The 15,871-nt window shown below is 37.7% G+C and overlaps 2 protein-coding genes across 3 annotated transcripts; both read left to right on the top strand.

Annotated features, from left to right (window-relative positions):
* The first annotated feature begins 1,911 nt into the window (after positions 1–1,911).
* Positions 1,912–4,268, top strand: ndufb11 (NADH:ubiquinone oxidoreductase subunit B11). The gene is made up of 3 exons (XM_058051847.1): positions 1,912–2,156; positions 3,533–3,663; positions 4,061–4,268. Exons 1-3 carry the CDS (start codon positions 1,983–1,985, stop codon positions 4,188–4,190), a joined length of 435 nt encoding a protein of 144 aa, XP_057907830.1. The 5' UTR covers positions 1,912–1,982; the 3' UTR covers positions 4,191–4,268.
* Positions 4,269–4,902: 634 nt separating this feature from the next.
* Positions 4,903–15,653, top strand: rtel1 (regulator of telomere elongation helicase 1). 2 transcript variants are annotated; one of them, XM_058051243.1, is made up of 32 exons: positions 4,903–5,197; positions 5,308–5,506; positions 5,612–5,705; positions 5,831–5,912; positions 6,084–6,144; positions 6,510–6,585; positions 6,890–6,974; positions 7,114–7,179; positions 7,582–7,711; positions 7,806–7,844; positions 7,917–7,992; positions 8,186–8,283; positions 8,573–8,628; positions 9,342–9,419; positions 9,757–9,835; positions 10,194–10,326; positions 10,407–10,520; positions 10,726–10,766; positions 10,876–10,961; positions 11,061–11,138; positions 11,239–11,316; positions 11,401–11,547; positions 11,616–11,731; positions 12,244–12,367; positions 12,489–12,669; positions 12,749–12,891; positions 13,654–13,749; positions 13,888–14,095; positions 14,738–14,875; positions 14,963–15,070; positions 15,188–15,376; positions 15,466–15,653. In XM_058051243.1, exons 1-32 carry the CDS (start codon positions 5,093–5,095, stop codon positions 15,582–15,584), a joined length of 3,423 nt encoding a protein of 1,140 aa, XP_057907226.1. In that variant the 5' UTR covers positions 4,903–5,092; the 3' UTR covers positions 15,585–15,653. The 2 variants fall into 2 exon arrangements, with proteins under 2 accessions (XP_057907226.1, XP_057907225.1); XM_058051242.1 differs by having other exon boundaries at positions 13,885–14,095; positions 15,466–15,651.
* The last annotated feature ends 218 nt before the right edge of the window (positions 15,654–15,871 follow it).

Raw genomic sequence — 15,871 nt, 5'->3', positions numbered from 1 at the left:
TACTCATAGAAGGTGTGGATTATTTCCTAGCCTGAGGAAGGCCTCTGCTAAGAGGCGCCGGAAGACTTCTATTTAAAAGCACATATTGCCAAACTCTTTGCTGAAGTATGAAAAAGAGACGGTCATTGATGTGTGTGGTGAGCATTGTTGTCCTACTCTTCATAGATGCGATTGAACGTACATGTTACCGAATTGAATTTATTTATGATTATTATAAAAAATTCCCCCAAATTATTATCAAGCACAATAATAACAATAACAAAGTGACAAATTACATCATCTTACTTGACTTCTTGTACAGCCTACTTTTTTTTACTGAAGAGTTTGCAACATTGAATTAATGCAATAATACCGAAGAAGAAAAAAAACATTTGTAGACGGTTCCTGGGCTGCTGGCGTCTTCTCACAGAGATCTAGACATTTACTCAGACTGCACACAAGACGGCTCGTTTTTGTTGAAAAGAGGTAGGATTTGCTATATAACAACCATTCGTTTGGGAGCTATTGAGCTCAGAAATTCAAATCTGTGAACATCTTTCTAACTTTACCGCAGTCAAACATACAATAAGAAATCAGGAAGGGGGGAAAACACTTTCACATCACTGTACCTGTATGTACGTATATATGAAGAGCTTGCAACCAAAAGGCGCTAAATCCAATTTTCACTAGGTTGCATGTTTTTCATGACTTTAATAGGCCTCTGTCATGTGTATCCAAATCACATATTTTTTATTTTTAAAAAATATGAAAAAAAGTGATATGAAATTTATGCTTTCAACCAAAAGGCGCTATTTCCATTTCAGATTTCAGCCAAAAGGAGCTAAATCCCTTTCTTTATTATTTATTCTGATTGGGCCAAGTTTCCCATCTATTGATAATCTGACCAATCAGAGAGAAGAATACAATTGGCACTGCACATACAGAAAGCCAGTATCAGTGCGCATTCTGTTTTGTTTGTGTACATTTTGATCGAATACAAAGTCGCAAAAATGCTGCAATTTATACAATCCTAGTGCAGTTTTACCATGAATGAGCTAGCTGATATAACAAAAAACCCAAGGAAAAGACAGAAGAATGAAGGAGAATGGAAGAAAAACAAGGCTAAAAGGAGATCAAATAGCGGTGAAGGTGAGTTGAAATTTTGTGTTTGATTCTGTCCCATATGTGCCATTTGGTGTTAGCTAGAATGTTAGCTGTATGTTGATGTGAACATGAAAATAAGAGATATTCTTGGATGTTTAATTTTCTATTGTTGAAATTAATGAAATTTAAAATTTTATCAGTAACAGTGTACTAGTGGTAGGTTATAACATTTTGTTTCTGTAATGTGTGAAGGTGAACGAGTGCATGTGTGTGTGTGTGGGTGGGGGGTGTATTGTATGTTGAGAATGGCTTCTGTGTTGTAATTATTTTATTAGCATAGCACATTAAAGCACCTTACATTCTTTTACAACAATGCCATTGAAGAAGTTAAAGGTGACTTCAAATTTATTTCAGCCAAAAGGAGCTAAATCCGAAAGAAAAATAATTAAAAAAAATATATAAAATACATGGTGTGTGCAGGATTTTTATAGCATGTATTTTTATGACCTATATTGATAGCTCTTTCATTTGCAATATAGACTTGATGACCAAATAGATTGATATGTGCATAATTAAAAATCATTGATTTTCTCGAAATCAGTCAAAATTGATTTAGCGCCTTTTGGTTGCAAGCTCTTCATATGTTATCAAAGTGTACAGGCAGGTTGCTAGTATTCTAGCTGCTTCCATTTGTATTTAAAAATAGTTGAACGTTGATTTTTTTGTAGTTTTCTGCCTGCACAATTTGCTGTATTTTTACAATAAGCAGGTGCCTCCACTGGGAGGCAGTAATGCAACAAAGTAAATGCGAACAACCCCTGTTTGCAAAAAAAAAGGAATCGTCCCCAAGCTCCCGTTTCCGGTTCCGGGTCATCAGTATCCTTCACAAACACGGCAAAATGTTAACCCGGCTTGCACGATTCGGCCTCATTTTGCCCCGCTTACGTTTGAATGTACCGGTTCGGTGCGTGTCACAATCGAAGCCAAACGGTGCGGTTGGTTCGAGTGCCGTGACGGAGCTGCAGCAGGCGGCTCCGAGCGACAGCCATGGTGAGGTCAGCCAGTATGTCAAGGTGAGTTCCTGTACTGTACATTGTTCCGATGGATATCTTCATCTTCACGAAAAATGACTGATTTGAGTTCTCGGGTTCTCCCGTTGACGTTGTTGTTATTCTAATGGCTGACGTGAACGAGGGCACAGATGGTCAGTTAATACCCGCTGTACACATTCAACATGGCTTCCGTGTTATTGGTTTGCATGTATCACTTAATGTACGGTAACATCATACAACTATAACATGTTTGTTCATAAATATAATATCGACATGGATCCTGTTGATTATGAACGAGTGATTAAGGGAATCCCAGCCCAGCTTTTGCAACTGTTTAAATCATCTCTCCCTGTTTGGCTGGTGGAAGGAGTTTCTCCAAGTTTAATGATTGGTGGAAGGAACATTCTTGACAGTAAATGTGATAACAAACACATAAGGAACACACTTAGTTTAGATAGAAATTGCCCTCCCATGGCTCCTGTGTTTTAGAAAAAACTCCTTCACTCACATCCCCTTTGAAAAGATATGGAATGAACATAATGAGTTTTTTATTCCAAACAAAGTGAAAGAACTTCACATTAAAACAATCCACAATTTTTACCCTTGCAACTCACATCTAGCCATATTCATTGAGGGGGTCTCGTCACAATGCTCGTTTTGCCAAATAGAAGAGGAATTAATAAGGCACTTATTCTACGAATGTCCAATTTCTCAAGTATTTTGGACCAAAGTTTCTATTTTACTTTTTATGTCTTTCAATACACTCATTGACATAAAAATGGAAATGGTCTTGTTTCTACAATGTAACCTTCATAAAGATCTGCAGAATGCTGTGAAATGTATTTGTTTATTAGGAAAATTCTATATTCACAAATCCAGAGTGATGTTATGTAAGCCAAATATTCACAGGTTTTCTTCTGAACTGAAGATATTATATGACTCATTGAAGCTGATAATCAAAAACAGAAAAGCAGTGAAAACCTTTCGTACATTGGAGAACGTTCTAAAAACAATTCATATGAAGAACAAGCTTAAGTGACATGTTTTCTGTTGTTTTTATTTTGTTGTTCTTATTTTCAAGCAATATCTAAATAGCTATTATATTACTTTTTCTTCTTTATGTTGATATTGTTATGTAGAATTGCACTTTTATGTTCCTGTAATTCTGCTTATACTGTTTTGTACAATTGAAGTTTGTAATATATATATATTTTTTTTTTACAAAAAACTTAATGTACGGTAATGGGCTTAAGTGCCCTTGAGCAATGCATAGACCTTCCAAAATTCCCCGGAATGCAACCCCTTTCCATGGTTTGTCAAATTCTATATTGCTACCTTGCTACAACATCTGCCATCCCTCCCTCATTAATTAATTAATTATATTCTTCACTTTTCAGAATCCAGATTACCATGGCTTCTCCAATGACCCTGCGGTTGATGTATGGAACATGCGATTGGCCTTCTTCTTTGGCATCTCAGTGTGTATTGTCCTTGGAGGAACGTTCATTCACTACTTACCAGACCACGGGTATGTCCCTTTTTAGTTAGTTCTTCAAATTTTCTTCACAAGGTATCAAATTTGCTGTTTTATAAGGCTAAGGAATATTGCTAAATCTCATTGCAACGGGGATTTTAAGTTATTTGTATTTTAAGGATACAGTGCATTCGGAATGTATTCAGCGCTTGACTTTTTCCACATTTTGTTATGGAACAGCCTTATTTTCAAAATGGAATAAAATTATTTTCCCCTCAAAATTCAACACACAACGCCCCATAATAACATTCACTCAAGTGCATCTTGTTTCCACTGATCATCCTTGAGAGGTTTCTACAGCTTTATTGGAGTCCATTTGGTGTGAATAAAACACAACTTTAGCACTTGAATACATGCCTATAAACGGTATCTTTTTGTGTTTGTGTTGCAGTATGCGCCAATGGGCCAGAAGGGAGGCTGAACGTGTCATCCTGCAGAAAGAGAAGGCGGGTCTACCACTGATAGATGAAAACTACTATGACACCAACAAAATCGTTCTGCCCAGCGCTGCAGAAGAGTAGTGTCAACAACTATCCACTTAATGTATTTCACTAGTGTTGTATGTCATAGTAGAATAAAGGAGCTCTTGAATTCTTTAATCATGAGTGGACTATGATTTTCCTCAGAACATATTTTCAGTGAATGATTTGTCTGCATCATTGGAATGTGTTTTCTGTGGGTGGAGTGAAATTACTTGGAGTTTGTAAACTAGTCTGTTCATCACTTTGTTGAAGAATCATTACCAAGATGAAACACAAGCTCATGCTCATGGAGTCATTGACACAGGCACAGAAGCACCAGCAGGGGGTGCAATAGCCTAGCTCGGAAACTGCTTGGGTCATATTGTAAACCGACACCCTCTCACCTCACAAATGTGTGCGACTGGACAAAATAATTTATTCACACACTCCATAACATCATTTATGCATACATGTTAAAACACCTTCGTTTTCTGTAGTTCATTTTCGATGACGGGTGTGTAAAAAAATGTTGAGTGTTAACAATGCGCATGCACTAACAGCTAATTGCGTCACAAATGAGTTGCAGGAAATGTAATGAGGAATTTTGTTTAAGTTAAAATTTGACCACTAAAGTGTAAATGATGAAAAAATATGAAAATACTGTCATGCTAATTTAGATACATATTGAATAAAATAATTCAGAAGGCGTTAGCATTTCGATCCACACACAATTTCAGAAGGTGGCAGCAATGCACATCAGTTGAAAGTTGGAAAAAGAAGAATACGCATGCGCAACACTCCGGAAGTGATGTACTGGCGGCAAACGTGTACCACTGTTGACACGGATTGTGGCCGCGAACCATAACTATAACTTTTTTTTAGCTGCTTCTCATGAGTAATGAGTTTTTTACATTAGTTATCCACCCTTTCAAACAGCTAGGCTAGTTTTTAAACGCGACATCATGCAGACAACTATAACTATAAACGGAGTGACGGTGCAGTTTCCTTTCATTCCCTATGAGTGTCAGAGGGATTACATGGGGAAAGTCATTGAATGTCTTCAGAGGGTGAGTGTTGCCGACTGCACTATTTTTCTTGTACACGAAAGTATATCTAAATATATATATCCAAGTAAAATGTATCTAATACAAAGTACACAAAACTATGCTTTTTGCAGGGTGTTAATGGAGTTTTGGAGAGTCCTACGGGCACTGGGAAAACATTGTGCCTGCTATGTGCCACCTTGGCTTGGAGGGATCATTTCAAAGACACTATCTCTGCACAGAAAATAATAGAAAGGCTGAATGGGAAGGAGATGTTCCCTAGTAATCCTCTCTCATCTTGGGGGCAAGCTAACGCAGATGGTTCAACACCATGTATGTTCATGTCATTATTGCTAACATGTTTGTCTTTTGCATTTATGCTTGGAAGAATATGCATATTAATGTTGAGGACCGCTTTTTCTTCTCTTTGTTTTCCAGCGCATCACAGTGATGTTCCCAAGATCATATACGCATCACGAACACACTCTCAGCTCACCCAAGTTGTTAATGAGTTAAAGAACACTTCATACAAGTAAGACATGTTCTTTTCATAAGTTGCGATAAAGACTTAAACAAAAACCCCAAGGAATTCACACAATGCTTAAGTTGACATTTTTCCGTTTTAATAAACGCACAGGCTTTTCTTTTGTGCTTCAGACCTAAGGTGTGTATTTTGGGGTCAAGAGAACAGCTGTGCATCAATCCAGAAGTGATGCGTCAGGAAAGCAACCATGTCAAAGTACAGTATTCAATTAAATCTTTGAGTATGAATCCAGTCAGTGCTTGTTTTTTCCATAAATGAGATCATGGCCACAGATATACAGTTCAGTATTTATCTCTTATTAAAGGATGGTGTTGTTTGTTAAAGTAGTAAAACTCTTTATATCTAACTGCCTGTGGAATTTTTTAGGTCCACATGTGTCGAGGAAAGGTATCGACAAGGTCATGTGTGTTCTACAACAATGTTGAAGGTGAATGTTTTACAACTAAAATGCAAGATCTCACAAAGGAAATACACAAGACTATTGGTTTTCTACATATATCCAATATACTATATATTTACTGTGATGCCACTGGATGCATTTCACAAATAACACTGTTTGCAGTAAATATCAGAGCAAATACTGCGATATGAGTTATACATATGTGCCGTATTTATATTTAACATTTTGTCTCAACAAAATAGTCCTTAAAAAGTCATGACCGACAGTCAGCTAAAATAATGTCCTACTATCCCTTCCATCCACCAATTCAGTTTCTATACAACATGTCCACACAGTATATCTTCTCAAGGGAAGATACTCGATTAACTATCTCATCTTGTTTTTCCCATTAGAGAAAAGCACCGATACAGAATTGGTGAATAATATTGTGGACATTGAAGACCTGGTCAAGTTTGGCAACAAACAAAGGTCTGATTACATTATGTTTATTTAAACATTGTGTATGCATTGATATTTGCCAGATTAAGTTGTCTGTCTGTACCTCTAAAAGCATTTATTTTTTCTAGGGCTGGCAAAAGTAGCATATTTCCCACATAATTACAAACGGTGATTAATCATGATTAATTAATTTGGTGAAAAGTTGTAATTGTTTAACAATTTATTATAGATTATTATAGATATATATACAACAAATTATAGAATTGTATTATAGAATGGACTCTTTTTGGGTCATGTAAAGTTTAAATTTTTAAACAGTTTTCTGTTTCTGCAGGGCCTGCCCTTATTACCTCTCACGTGCCTTAAAGCAGCAGGCAGATGTGATTTTTATGCCCTATAACTACCTGCTGGATCCAAAGGTAAGCTATCATTTTTGAATAGAAAATGTATATGTGTGTCTATCTATCTCAGTTCAAGTATTTAATTTGAGTAGAGTAGTTGTATTCATAAATTCATAACTGTATTCAAGCAAATAAACTGTTGTTCTGCTTTCCACAGACCCGCAGAGCTCATAGCATCGAACTGACTGGATCTGTTGTCATTTTTGATGAAGCTCATAACATAGTAAGAGTGCCGTCTGCATTATTACTCGCAGTGTTTTTTGTGATCATTTTATTGTGCTAACAATAATTGTCCATAGGTGTGAGTGTGAATGGTTGTTTGTCTATATGTGCACTGTGATTGGCTGGCGACCAGTCCAGGGTGTACCCCGCCTCTCGCCCGAAGACAGCTGGTATAGGCTCCAGCACGCATATGACATGCCGTTTGCAGCACATCACAGACAAGGAGCGCTTGATTTGCTCGCGCTAACCTCATTAATCTTGCCTCATTCTAACTTTTTTCAATTATTTGAACAATTTGTTAATGTTATGGAATTAAAGTTTTAATTAATTAAAGTTTCCATATAGTTATATTGGCGACATTTGTCATGCAGTTCAGACTCACTTGGGTAACATTTGTTTGCAGGAGAAGACCTGCGAAGAGTCAACATCGTTCGATATGACGCCGTATGACGTAGCCTCGGCTATTAATGCGTTGACCAGATTGCTAGGTGACCAGGCTAAAGAAGCCGACCTTGGAGAGTCTTCTTTTCAAGGTAAGAATGACTGTTTGTTTTGAGTTGAAACATTTTATAATTCAAACACACACAAATATGTAAGTAAATGTCTATATTTGCTTTTTTGTTTCAGGTTTAAAAACGGACATACAAACTGTTGTTAAAATCAAAGGTAAGTGTTCAAATGAATGAATTTACTCTATACGCTGATTTTGACCTAAAATGAATTGATCATTGTTTACAGAGATTTTGCTAAATCTGGAAGCAGTTCTTGATTCATTTGAAGTTCCAGCTGACAAAGGCATAACAAAACCTGGAATGTAAGTGAAGGTTTGGTCGCACAATAATTTAATTTAATTGAGCATTATGGAAGGTTTTATGCAACTTTATTTTGTCCTATGCGAAACACTATGTTCTCTGGAACATGAGTCGGTCAAACATTAAAAAATAAAGACAAAGAGGTGTGCATATTATACAAATTTGGGTTTATTAACCCTGATGTGTACTTTTCAGCTTCATATATGAGCTATTGGAGAGAGCCACGTTGAACTACAACAACAAGAGTACTGTGTTTGAAGCGCTGGAGCAGATCATTGGATACTTAGCAGGACGTGAGTATGGCTGCATAGTTTGCTGTCCAGCTAATACCATATAGAATCAGTTACTACATTTCTTCTGTACAATTGCCTCAAGTGTCTTTTTTTCATCATATCTGTTCTTAGAAATACAGCTGAATTAATCATTTTGTGCATTTCCAAATTTTTATAAGACACAAATCCAGCATGCAAAGGAGAAACAGCCCCCCCCCCCCCCCACCACCACCACCAAAGACAGACATTTTGTGTTAGTGTTCATGCACAATATTTTGGCACTGAAGCTCGAACCGGATGTCTTTCACAGAAACGGGGATATTTCTCAATACGAGTGGACTACAGAAGCTTGCAGATATTATACAGGTACTGTATGTCAAGGGAAGATGATGACTAGTTAAATGGGATGGAATTGGGGAACATCGTCTATCAAGTAACAACATAAACAAGAGGGTCGCGGGGGTATGCTGGAGCCTATCCCAGCTGTCTTCGGGCAAGAGGCGGGGTACACCCTTAAATGGTCGCCAGCCAATCACAGGGCACATACAGACAAACAACCATTCACACTCACATTCATACCTATGGACAATTTGGATTTCGCCAATTAACCTAGCATGTTTTTGGAATGTGGGAGGAAACCGGAGTACCCGGAGAAAACCCACGCATGCACGGGGAGAACATGCAAACTCCACACAAAGATGGCCGAGGGTGGGATTGAACTCCGGTCTCCTAGCTGGGAGGTCTGCGTGCTAAACACTTGACCGCCGTGCAGCCATAAACATGTCTATTAACTTATTTATAAGCACACCAAGTTTTCTATACATATGTTTTATGGAAAATTATGAAGTCAGATGTTTTTCGGAGAGGTTATGATTTTATAAAAGTTAAGGGAAAAGTGCAAAAAATGTTTAGCCTTTTTACCCCACATTGTAATTTGTGAAAACCTACCCTATACTGTCACAATATTACAATATTGTCATATACCAGTGGTCTCCAATGTTATTTCTTGTGAGGGCATTTGTCCATAACGAATCATTCCATTAAAAGTTTACTGGAGTTTTTTTTTTTTGGTCCCACAGTTGGTGTTCTCTGGGGAAGTCTTATCATCAGCATCAGACCAGCAAAAGAAAATGGAAGCTAATACAGCTCAGTTTAAGGTAAGTATTTCACCACACTCATAAAATGATTTGCTAAAAGAGTTACCTCCACAACTCTATAGTAGTTTTAGTCTAAGGGTGGTGTGTGTTTGATTATGGCAACCCTTAAAGGGTTATTATACAGCATATGAATATACAGTAACCTCAACCAGTGGGACTGCATTGGATTTGTGCACCACATCCACAGAGATGTTAACACTTCTAATGGAAAATCTCATCTGATCAACTCCTACATTAAATTAAATATCTTCTATTGGGTTTGAAAGAGATTGTCGGTTGTTATTTAGCGTATGGTGTATTCATATACATTGTAATCATATTTGTGCATTGGACACAGGTTCACATCCATCAAGACACCAGTTCTCAGAAAAAACAAAACAATGATCCGTGGGCTTCATCTTCGACAAAGAAAGCAGGTAATAATTTTAAAAATACATTTAATTTATGTTATTAATTTTGCATATATTCTGTATTAATAAAATGCTGTGAATCAACAGGTAATGATTTAATACTGCTATATAGTTATTCTGTTTCTCTTGAACAGAGAAATTCAGTCTCTTAATTGAGTTTTTGTTTTTTTTTTTACTTTGTTTTACTCATTAAATACACTATATTTATTTTTTTGCTATTTTTAAGTGCAAATTGCACGAAAGTTGTAATCCATGGCTAATTGAAGTCAGATTAAACGAGTCATAAAGAGTTCTGAACACCTTATGAACCCCTTGAATTTCATTTATAACCCTTGATGTTTTTCTTATGCCCTCTACATTCCAGGAAACATTCTGAGTTACTGGTGTTTTTCCCCGGGCTTCAGCATGCAGGATCTGGTGAATCAAGGTGTTCGATGCATCATTCTGACCAGCGGTACACTTTCTCCTCTGGATTCCTTTACCGCAGAGATGAGGATGTACGTTTGTTTCAAGCCTATTTCAGTATCATGTGTGTCAAGACTATAAACCTAGACTAAGACTATTGCTTTTTGTGTAGAACTTTTCCAGTGTCTTTGGAAAACAGCCATGTGATTGAGCGGGACCAAATCTTTGTCAGCGTCATTGAACGGGGCCCAGATGGGGTGCTGTTAAGTTCAGCATTTGACAGAAGGTGTGTGTGTAGAGTGTATATACAGTATACAGACCCTAATGAGGATAAGCTGCATAGAAAATGAATGAAGATTCTACATTAAAATGTTTTATTTCCAAGTATTTGTGAGAGTGCCTTGTGAAGGTTTAAAATTGGATTGATAATGTTGATATGTAGATATTTTCATTCTTCCAGTATTGACAACAAATGTATTTATTTGTTAAAGATTTGTCCCTGAAAACCTCTCATCCTTAGGAAATACAGTGGGTGAGTTCAAACGCGACTTGGAATTTTCTTCATGTTCATTCAAACATAGAATTAATTTCTGTTAGATTAGAAGTCCATGCTGATATTTTTTGTTGTATTGTCTCCTCAGTAAACCTGACTCGCATTGTACCACATGGACTTCTGTTGTTTTTTCCCTCCTTTTTTTTAATGGAAAAAACTCTGGAGTTCTGGAGAGTAAGTGACAATTCATTATTATCATATGTGGTGTTTCAAATGATTTATTATTGTTGTTTAGAAATATCTAAGTGACAAATATGTGTTCATTCTCACAAGGACAAAGGACATGCAGATCGCATCGAAAGTGTAAAGCCAATGTTTATTGAACCTAAAGGGAAAGGAACCTTTACTGAGGTAAATGCAAATGATTATACAATAACATTTCCCTGGAATGAAGTAGTACCATTACAAGAGCCACTATATCCGCATGAGTGAATTTGTTCTGTATTTTCAGGCTATTGGGAGTTACTACACTGCAGTTAATGACTCAAAATCCAGAGGTGGAATCTTTTCAGCAGTGTGTCGAGGAAAGGTGAATATCCATGAACGAAGATCTAGTCTGATACCTGTATACATAGTCATAGTTTTGGACACTGTATCTCACTTTCTGTTGTAGGCTAGTGAGGGTCTGGATTTTGCCAATACATTTGGTCGTGGTGTCGTAATCACTGGACTCCCCTTTCCGCCAAAAATGGATCCTCGAGTCGTCTTGAAGATGCAGTTCTTAGATGAAATGAACCAAAGGAAAATCCCTGGCATGAAGGTGAGATGAACTAGAAGACAAACAAGTGAGACGTTTGATGTGTGTCCAATCAAGGCTGCCTTTTGTAGTTCCTTTCAGGGTGGGAGTGGTACAAAGAGCAGGCTTTCAGAGCTGTCAACCAGGCCATTGGAAGAGTCATTCGCCACAAGGATGACTACGGCGCCATCTTTCTGTGTGATCAGAGGTCAGATTACTGTTCAGGATATTTCTTTTGGAAACAACAACTCTTCTAAAGCATGTAGCTCATTCCAGTGAATACATTTTAGAATTGAACGCTATATTTTAGACAGATGATGAATAAATAAAATTTAAAAAAAAAACAATAAGGGCGGCACGGCGGTCGAGTGGTTAGCGCGCAGACCTCACAGCAAGGAGACGAGGGTTCAATTCCACCCTCGGCCATCTCTGTGTGGAGTTTGCATGTTCTCCCCGTGCATGCGTGGGTTTTCTCCAGGTACTCCGGTTTCCTCCCACATTCCAAAAACATGCTAGGTTAATTGGCGACTCCAAATTGTCCATAGGTATGAATGTGAGTGTGAATGGTTGTTTGTCTATATGTGCCCTGTGATTGGCTGGCCCCGCCTCTCGCCCCAAGACAGTTGGGATAGGCTCCAGCACCCCCGGCGACCCTCGTGAGGATAAGCGGTAGAAAATGAATAAATGAATGAAAAAAACAATAACATGAGCTTTCCACAGGTTTAAAAATAAAGATGCCCAGTTGCACCTTCCATCATGGGTGAGACCTTATGTTCGTCACTATGACAACTTTGGGAACATAGTCCGTGACGTGTGCCAGTTCTTCAGGGTTGCACAGAAAATGGTAAGTTATGGTATGTACATGTAAACAATGCTGATACAATGTTATTATAAATGATTGCTTGGTTATAATAAAGAAGTCTTCTGGTGGTATGTGTATGAATTAAGTTTTTTTTACATTCCAGAGGCCTTTCTTGCAAAAGGATCCTGTACCTGAAGCTGCTTCAATGTGTTCAGCAAGCAATTCTCAGTTACCATTTCCACAGTCCTCCAGCTCCAGTTCTAACTTGGCCTCTCGAAGCTCCTACACTCAAAAGGCCAAAATGTTGGACACACACACTTCCACTCTTAAAAGGAGGAGAACCGGTGAGTGTCACATCAACTAAAAAGCCTGACTCATCCCCATGCATTGTTTTTGATTTAGTTTCATCTTGTGTCCCTGAAGATGAGGATACTGGAGTTGCAAGTATTTTTAAACAATACCAGTCTCAGACAACAAAAACTAAGATGAAATCAGGCAATCTGTTTGATGCCTTGGAGCGAGTTGAGAACCGAAGAGAAACGAATAGTGCTTTGGGAGATCACACGGTAGGTTGATTTCTTTAAATCAGGGGTCTCAAACTCAATTTACCTGGGAGCCACTGGAGCTAGGGTCTGAGCAAGGCTGGGCCGCATCAGGTTTTCCAAAAAAAAACAAAACACATTTATTAAAAACAGAAAAATATACAAACTTTTTCAGTGCTTTGGTTCCGATTTTCTACAAGAAAAGCTCTGATAAAACATTCCACTGTTCTCAAATATCTTAATTTTTATTTTTCTGCACAAAATAAGATGAAAAATAAATAAATAAATCAAGAATAAAGAAAATCAATCAATCAGTAATAAATAAATATAATAATAATAAAACGGCAAATAATAAAAACTTAAGAAACCACATATAGTTGGTGGGTAGACAAATTATTTTTTCCAGATTAAAATGAACAAAGCATTATTAGAGCCCTGTAGACATGACAAAACACGACTATAGTCACATTTATACTCTTTTTATTTACAACATATTGCGCAACTGCAGGGTCTTGAGACACATGCTAAGTCGCAAACTAGAGAGCTAGCGACCTAAACGGTAGCCTTCAAGTTATTTCCTTTAAACTTAAATAGCCAAAAACGTACCACTTCCACACGGATAGGGAGGATAACTATTAACAGTTATTTAACCTTTAACATGAACATTAATCAAACGTAATAATTTTTTCTGGGTACATGATACCATACAGCATCCATATCAAACTTGCGCGGGCCGTCATTAATATATTGTTTTGATTTCATTTTATTTTCTTGCACTTCTTTCAGCCAAGCAATTTGTCCACACAGTCACTTCAATACGACAAAAGAATGGATGAGATGATGCGTGGAGGGAAACGCAAAATAAAATTGGTCCAAGGACAGGTAAAATGAGCAAAAATGTTTATTTTTGTGCAGCAAGAACCCCAAAGAAATAGGTCTAGAGTAACCATTTTTTTTCTGCACACATTACGCTTGTTATTGTATTGTTTTGTAAATGTTTTAATTTTATTTTTAAAGCAGCCAAGTGTTTCTGTGGGTGTTTCTGGAGATGAGAAATCCAGAACCGCTAGGAAGTTCCTGGAAGAAATGAAGTCATCCCTGAGCCAAGTCAACTTTGAGAAAATCCGCCTGGCTTTGCATTCCTACAAGAAAAACGACAACCTGGACACCCTGCTGTCAGAGACGTCTTTGTTAACCGATGACCCTCATACTTATAGTTTGCTCCGTGGTGAGTCATTTACGTGGAAATAATGTTTTTTAGAGGTTTTTTTCTTCTGGGTACTCAGGCTGTCTCCTACATTTCATGGTTTGTTTGCGACTCTAAATTGTCCATAGGTATGAATGTGAGTGTGAATTATCGTTTGTCGAAATGTGCCCTGTGATTGGCTGGCGACCAGTCCAGGGTGTACGCTGCCTCTCGCTCAAAGCTGGCTGGGATAGGCTCCAGCATACCCCCATGACCCTAGTAAGAACAAGCGGCGCTTAGCACATCTCTAATCCTTATGTGAGTTAATTCCCTTCCCCACCATACCACCTGGATCAATTCCCTTTTTCATTGTTGTGATTAACTGGTACTGTATAAGCATAAATTGACTTGACTTTGATTTTCTGCTCATTGATTAAGCAGGTCCGTCATTGAGGCAACATTATAACATTTGGGATACATGATAAAGAATCAACGTTATTCATGTATAAGTGTGAATGGTTGTCAATATGTGCTCTGTGATTGACTGGTGACCTGTCCAAAGTGTACTGCACCCCACCTCTTTCCCCAAGTGGACTGGGGTATGACTACAGGTGGTATAGAAAATAAATATATCAATTGTTCTAAATGTAACATGTTGATTCAAACCCATGTAATGTGTCCCAGGTTTGTACCTGTTCGTACGGCCACATCACAGGAAGAGATTTGATGAGAAATGCCAGGAACTGACCGGTACTGGCTGTGGATACAAACCTGAACACTCACTGGGCAAAGACGAGAAGATATCCGGGATGCCAAGCAATGGTAGGTCAAGATGGCCACCTTTCATTGTGTTTTATTGGTTACAGGTTAGTTTTATTTAGTTTTTTTTTTTTAACTATTCTCAATCAGATGTGGAAGCCAGTGGAGTTTCAGCATCCAGTTCTGCTGTAGCAACAACTAGCACTCAATCAAATGGAGAGAAACCCAATCAAGGAGGGCCTAAAAAAACTCAGACTGGTAGGTCACATAATTTAAAATTGCATGTAAATGAATATACAGTATGTGATTCATAAACATTTGTAATGGTAGTGAGAAGTAATACAGACATTATTAAAACTCCTCCATGTTTACCAGGCGCTTGTGCAACGAGATACGTCCAGGCTTCCTTTCTGATCGATGTTAAAAGAGCGCTGGGCCCAGAGGGATCAGCGCAGCTCTGTCAAGCTGTCTACAGCTACAAGGCGACGGACAACTATGAAAATATGGTGGCTGCGGCCGTGTCCTTATTCACTGACAAAGATGAAAACTTCAGCCTTTTAATGAGTGTGTACTATATAATGACATGTAAATGAATGTTTGTTTGTGATTTTCTTCTTTATGGTTAGATTCATATTTATTTCTCTCCTCCGAAGGATTTGCTCATATTATCCGCCCTCACCATAAGGAGCAGTACAAAGCGATGTTGAGAGAATTGATGGGTCGGTCTCCTGAAACTGCTGCTGAGAAAAACGACAACAACGAATCAAAGTGATTTCACAGATTTTTTTAAATATATATTTTTTAAAGATATAATACATGAATGTATATATGTTTTTCCTTTTTCATGTTCAGTTTTACTTAAATAAAGATGTTATATTTTAAGTACCAAAATGGCTGTTGCCTCATTCTAAATTGTGTTACAGTTTTTCTCCATCATTTTCCCTCATTTTTCCATCTGCCCAGCAGAAAAATGTGTGTCTAAAGGGCTTAATTCGGATAACCAACTTAAACTGGCGTCTTTAAAGTAATCGCGGGAAGTCCGACATCCCAGTATGACCT

Source organism: Doryrhamphus excisus, chromosome 16 (assembly GCF_030265055.1).
Source record: "Doryrhamphus excisus isolate RoL2022-K1 chromosome 16, RoL_Dexc_1.0, whole genome shotgun sequence".
In the NCBI taxonomy this organism is placed as follows: domain Eukaryota; kingdom Metazoa; phylum Chordata; class Actinopteri; order Syngnathiformes; family Syngnathidae; genus Doryrhamphus; species Doryrhamphus excisus.
This window is presented reverse-complemented; position numbering and strand designations above follow the sequence as displayed.